The sequence below is a fragment of the Nuphar pumila genome, chromosome 17 (genome assembly GCF_984573655.1).
Source record: "Nuphar pumila chromosome 17, dmNupPumi1.hap1.1, whole genome shotgun sequence".
In the NCBI taxonomy this organism is placed as follows: Eukaryota; Viridiplantae; Streptophyta; class Magnoliopsida; order Nymphaeales; family Nymphaeaceae; genus Nuphar; species Nuphar pumila.
In genome coordinates this window covers 73,977,628-73,983,383 of record NC_143265.1, presented here as the reverse complement: position 1 = coordinate 73,983,383, position 5,756 = coordinate 73,977,628, and the positions used below count along the sequence as shown (strand labels likewise).

Below are 5,756 nucleotides of genomic sequence, written 5' to 3'. Positions count from 1 at the left end.
ATATATATATATATATATATATATATATATATATATATATATATATATATATATATATATATATATATATATATATATATATATATATATATATATATATATATACGGCAAAAATTATCGTTGAGTTTAATCTATACCCAACAATATTTATCGTCGAATATTTTTGACATATATGTTTTTTAATAAAAAATATGATGATAATTATCATCACTTTTAAGAGAGAACCAATGATAAATATCATCGGTGTTATTAAATTTATTCAACAATATTTATCATCACATTTAATTACTATAACCGGCAATATTTATCATCAGCAATTTGAACATATATGATTTTTCAATATCTCTACGATGATAATTATCTTTGACTTTTAAAATATAACCGACGATATTTATCATCGTTGATGTTATTGACTACCATACCAATTATATGTTGCCCCCGACGATAACCTTCAGCTTTGTATAGTATGTTGCCACCAATGATTGTGCATGCCTTTGGTTGATAATTTCTTGTTGAATCTGATATATCCTTACAACATTGGATTGTAAGAAGCATTCATGGAGCTCTGCCCATATATGGACAGTGGAGTCCACATAGATGACACTTGATGCAAGGTATTTGATCAATGAATTGAGAATCCATGACAAGACCTTGTTATTGCATCTTTCTCACACAACAATGTCTGGTGCAGACGAACTAGACTTGGTGTGGATCCCATTGACGAAGCCTAATTTGTTTTTGGTACTTAAAGCCATGCACATTACTTGACACCACATGAATTAATTATCTCCGATGAATGGTTGAGATACAATCGCTACAGGAGTAAAGAAAATATAGATTTGTCATTGATTCAAGAATGACCCTTGAACCGTTGACATAAGTACTCTTGTTTGTTGTCAGAAGCTATGATATGAACCATGAAAAAAGAGAAAATGAAAGAAGAGAGACCAATGGAGAAGATAATTTTTGTTATTGAATTCAGCAAGAGAAAATGGACTTAAATATACAAGGTGTCCTCCATGGATCGTAATTTACAGGATGGATCGTAATCTCCACGATTTTAGATAACAGCTCCTAAACTAATGCTATATTTAAGGAAATATACACAAAGTCCAGAAGTTACAACTTTCTTGATATACAACAAATGAAATAGAAAGATATGAAAAACGTGTATGGTAACTTCCAAAATAAGCAGGCTGGGCCAGCGCGATCAGGTCTTCATGCTGGCTTCGGTTTCTTCAGATTATAGATAAAAAAAAATCAGCCAGAGTACAAACCGTGTTCGTGAGGGTCTGGTCCGACCTTCTCGAACAACTGTCTCGGCTTGCGATGTAAAAATGTGAAAGTGACGTTCCTTCGACTCCAAATGCAGTCACCATCAACAAACGCTATAACATGAAGCTGTCTCCTCGCGTTATCTCGCACTCTAGCCTATATAACTAGAGAAGCATCAGCACTTTTCTCCCAAGCTGGTGGGAAAAGAAATTCAAAAGCCTATATAACTACAGAGGCATCAGTCCCTTCTCTTCCAATCTTGTGGGGAAAGAATGGGAGGGAGGAAGGGGAAAAGAGTCGGTCGAGAGTCGGCTCCGGCCGGAAATCAAGAGAATTTCCGGGCTCATTGAGGAGGAGGAGACGTCCATCATTGTCGAAACGCTGAGGCTGGTCTTTACCGGCGAGGCGATTGATGCACTGCCGGAGACGGGGCTGAGGGCCCTGGTTGCGGAGGCAGATGGGAAGACGGTGAAGAAGTATCGAGGAGTTCGACAGAGGCCGTCCAAGAGATGGGCGGCAGAGATACGTGACCCCCATCGGGCCATAAGGCTCTGGTTGGGCACGTTCGATACGGCAGAGGCCGCGGCTCGGGCGTACGACGCTGCCGCTATCCAGCTCCGTGGCGACAGAGCGAAGCTCAATTTCCCCAATGCGGCCGGCGAGTCGAGTAGCCAACATGAGTTGCAGCCTCAAGAAGAAGAAAGAAGTGGTGGCACTTCTCTTCTCTCAACACTTACACCGAAAAACTTACAGCAGCAGAAAGATGAAGGTGGCAGTGGAGCTGATGGTGGTGGTGATTCCACTCCTCTTCTTTCCACAGTACAGCCGGAAGTCTATGCTGCTGGAGTTGCGGTGGAGCCGAGCATAAACAGAGACTATAATTTATATGGTGGTTTGGAGGAGAATTGGGACATAGGAAGCTCAGGTGTGGCTCAAGAATGGAGGACTAGTGTGGATCAATGTGGTGACAGTCTACCCTACGAGTCCTTTAGTCGGCTCCAGCTTGCTGCATCCAACCACCAACATCTTCAGGAGCACCACCACCAAGAGCAGTATCATTTGCATTTACAGCAGCAAAAACAAGAACTACTCGATGTCCTCCCTCCGTTTCCTTCGACACCAGAAATCTATACCGGAGTTCCGTCGGAGCCAATCTTTGCCGAGAACGATTACATGTAGAAGTTGCCCAGTGAGGCCCATGAGTACCACAGTCGGGCAGATCTGCAACAGCAAGAGCAGCGTCACCTTATACAACAGCAGCAATAAGAAGTTGGTGGTGGGCTTACGGAAGGTTGCACCAGCGCCCCCCCGCGGAGCCATACCTTGGCAGGGAACGGGACGCAGAATGGAACTCAGAAGATGGTGGCGGGTGATTCCCAGCATTGTCTATAACCAGTCATTCAATTTCTTTGATCTTTTCTTTTAAAAAAAATAATAAAAAATCTTTCCTCGATCTTCTGCATTTGTTTGATGGTTCTTTTGGTGTCATTTATGACGCGTGTTCCCTTATTAGTGACGTACCCCTTGAGTAGGGCCCAACACTTTATAAAATCGTTTTTTTCCCTGGATCCGCTTCGGTAATTCAGTTGCTTCATTCTTTTGAGCTCACTGTAAGCCAGGTGATTCAGTACTGTTCCAGCCATTTTAATACAGTATCCTATTTTTTATGTATTAGTTTTTACGGATCCAATGATAATGAAGATTCAATCTGTTTATACTTTCTATTTACAATTGCTCTTTTATGCATGTCTACCAGGTCCTTGTCAGAGGCAGACACGGTAACCTGCACAATCACCATCCGATGGTGTTCTGTCCTCGTCACCCTCCATTGGGTACTGTTTGACGCGCCAAACAACTATCTATCGCTATTTATGAGTCTCACCTTTTTGCCACATAATACAAAAAAGAGTTTTATTATTATTTTCAAAGAATCTTTTTGGGACCTAACTTCTTTTCACCACAGTTGTCAAACGAAAATTACTAAACTACCCATCTTACGTAATAAAACAGGCAAAAGCAATGTTGTCAGTATCGGTATCGTCCCTGAATCGTTGAGCCACCATTAATTCAGCTGTATCGGGCCGCCCCCCAATACCGATACTCAACTCAATCATTCTGTATCGGCCCAAAAATAATAATAAATTATAACATCACACGTGTTAAAACTATTAAAATAATTTGAAAATATATTTAAAAAGTATTTTTTGCTAATTTTTTTTACAATTACTTATGGCGGATAAGCACAGATACTGATGACATCGGGCTAAAGGCACCTTTTCAAATGCAAAGATAAAACATGGTGTCTTAATTATGAATCTTATCATGAGTTTAAACTTTCAAAGGGAACCTTTTTGGAATGTCAAGCAAAAGGTGGGACCCTACAAGCGAATTTTCCTGTTTATTCTTTAAAAAGATTATTGTACAAATTTATCTTGCACAGTGTAAAAACGTTCAAAGGGAACCTTTTTGAAATGTCAAGCAAAAGGTGGGACCCTACAAGCGAATTTTCCTAATTATTTTGTAAAAAGATTATTGTATAAGTTTATCTCTTGCACAGTCTATTTTCACTAAAAACTGCCTAACTTAATCAGCTATTTAGGAAAAGCCATAAAACATGTTCATTACTACATTCAACCGCTTATCTTTGTTAATGCATCTCAAAAAACCGCTTGAGATCAAAGACCACATTTAAAAAAAAAAAAAAAAACTCATCTTTTGTTAAACAAATCAGTGGGGGGCGCGCATTAATCACTTTATTTTACCAAACAAAGGTTCAACTGAGTGACATTATGACCACGCATGTCTTTGAAACATAGATTATAAAAGCAAGCAGCTAAATGCAATAATCAAAATGTTTTTTGAAATAGTTTTGTTTTTAAGTTTTGAAATAGAATAATCTAAATCAAAATGTCTTTTAAATCGAAATGTTTAAGCAGCTCCTTCCCAATGGCTGATAAATTTGGTGACTTTTCTTAAATTACACTTAATTTGCACAAAATTCTCCAGTGAGAAAAGTCTCCTGACCAATTCGTTTGGGATCACGGTAGGCCAAGCCCCACACGAGTCAATGATTTGTTACTTGAAAAAAAAAGCCCCCTTAATTTTTATAAGCTATGGGGCCCTTGTCCCTCTCAATCGATCAACATAGGACTAATCGATTTGATGAATATAGGCTCAAGTGTGCCCACCTCCCATGATGATTTGAAGTTGGTTTCATTCAGGGTGGAAAAAAATTACATCAGGGTTGTCAACTCAGCACTTTCTCATGTTTTTTTATAACCTAAAGAAACCACACCTGGCACGATACGATCGTCATGTCATGCCGACAGCATAAAACTCCAAGGCTAGGACCCCTGACCCTAAGGCCTATGTTACACGCTATGATATGTGATGGCAGCACTTTCTCATGTAAGTTGCATGAAACTAACAAGGCCTAAGTACTTGTCCAGAATAGCTTAAGGCACTTCACATCACAATCTTTAGTAGGTCCCAGACCAGTTCATATATACCTTGGTTGTTTGAATCCTCCATAGGTTGTATTTTAGGGTGATTGATCTAGTCCTTCAATCCCCAAGAACCCAACTAATATTGCTCTACTTCATGTGTATGTAATTTAAGGGTATGTCACAAATATCACTGATAATTAGAAAAATGAAGATGATTGTATTATTCTTACAAAATGATGTATTTTTCAAAATACCTAGCAATTTGATAAATTAAAATTCTCTGCATATCCAAAATTTTGATTCTCAATTTTTTTAGAGCAGTTTTACCCCTATGTAAACATTTGCAACTCTTAATTACTTGTGAATGTTCCTAATATATTTGAACCTCCATAAAAACAAAAGCACAGGCAAGAGGACATTCGCAAACACAGTACGATATTTGCAACTCATTGTAAAGGTCATGATGTATTTGTGAATGTCCCCCTGTGCTGCTTTTTACGAGGATGTTCACAAATGTGTAAGGACATTCGCAGGACAATTGCATATGTGCGAGTATTTAGTTAAAGGAGGTTCACACATTTTGGGACCTTCGCAACCCATGGGAAAAGTGGTAGTTGCTTAATCCATAGCTACCTAAACGGAACATGTGTACTGGCTTAATCCATAGCTACCTAAATGGAACACATGTGTGCTGACCAATAAATGATTAGTGCACAAAAAAATATGCAAAAGAGCTTTAAAATGCAAAAAAGAAACTTTAGTGGCATTTCAAAACACCACTAAAAGTCCCTATGGGAACACACTCATCATTTTTTCAATTGGTTTTAGCGACATTTTGGTCTTAGCAAAATTGGGACCGTTAGCGACAATTTAGAAGCACCACTAATAGCCAAATGTCCTCACACATTTGCTAATGTCCTCCGTAAAAAAAAATGTCATAGGTAGGAGGTTATTCACAACCATGGAGTTGTGAAGGTCATACTGTATTTGTGAATGTCCTCCTGCCTACCTATTTTTACAGAGGTTCACACATTT

The 5,756-nt window shown here is 38.7% G+C and overlaps 1 protein-coding gene across 1 annotated transcript; it reads left to right on the top strand.

Moving 5' to 3' along the window:
• The first annotated feature begins 597 nt into the window (after positions 1–597).
• LOC149812228 (uncharacterized) lies at positions 598–2,744 on the top strand. The gene is made up of 2 exons (XM_089993009.1): positions 598–614; positions 1,470–2,744. The coding sequence occupies exons 1-2, from the start codon at positions 598–600 to the stop codon at positions 2,452–2,454; spliced, it is 1,002 nt and encodes a 333-aa protein (XP_089849135.1). The 3' UTR covers positions 2,455–2,744.
• Positions 2,745–5,756: the final 3,012 nt, after the last annotated feature.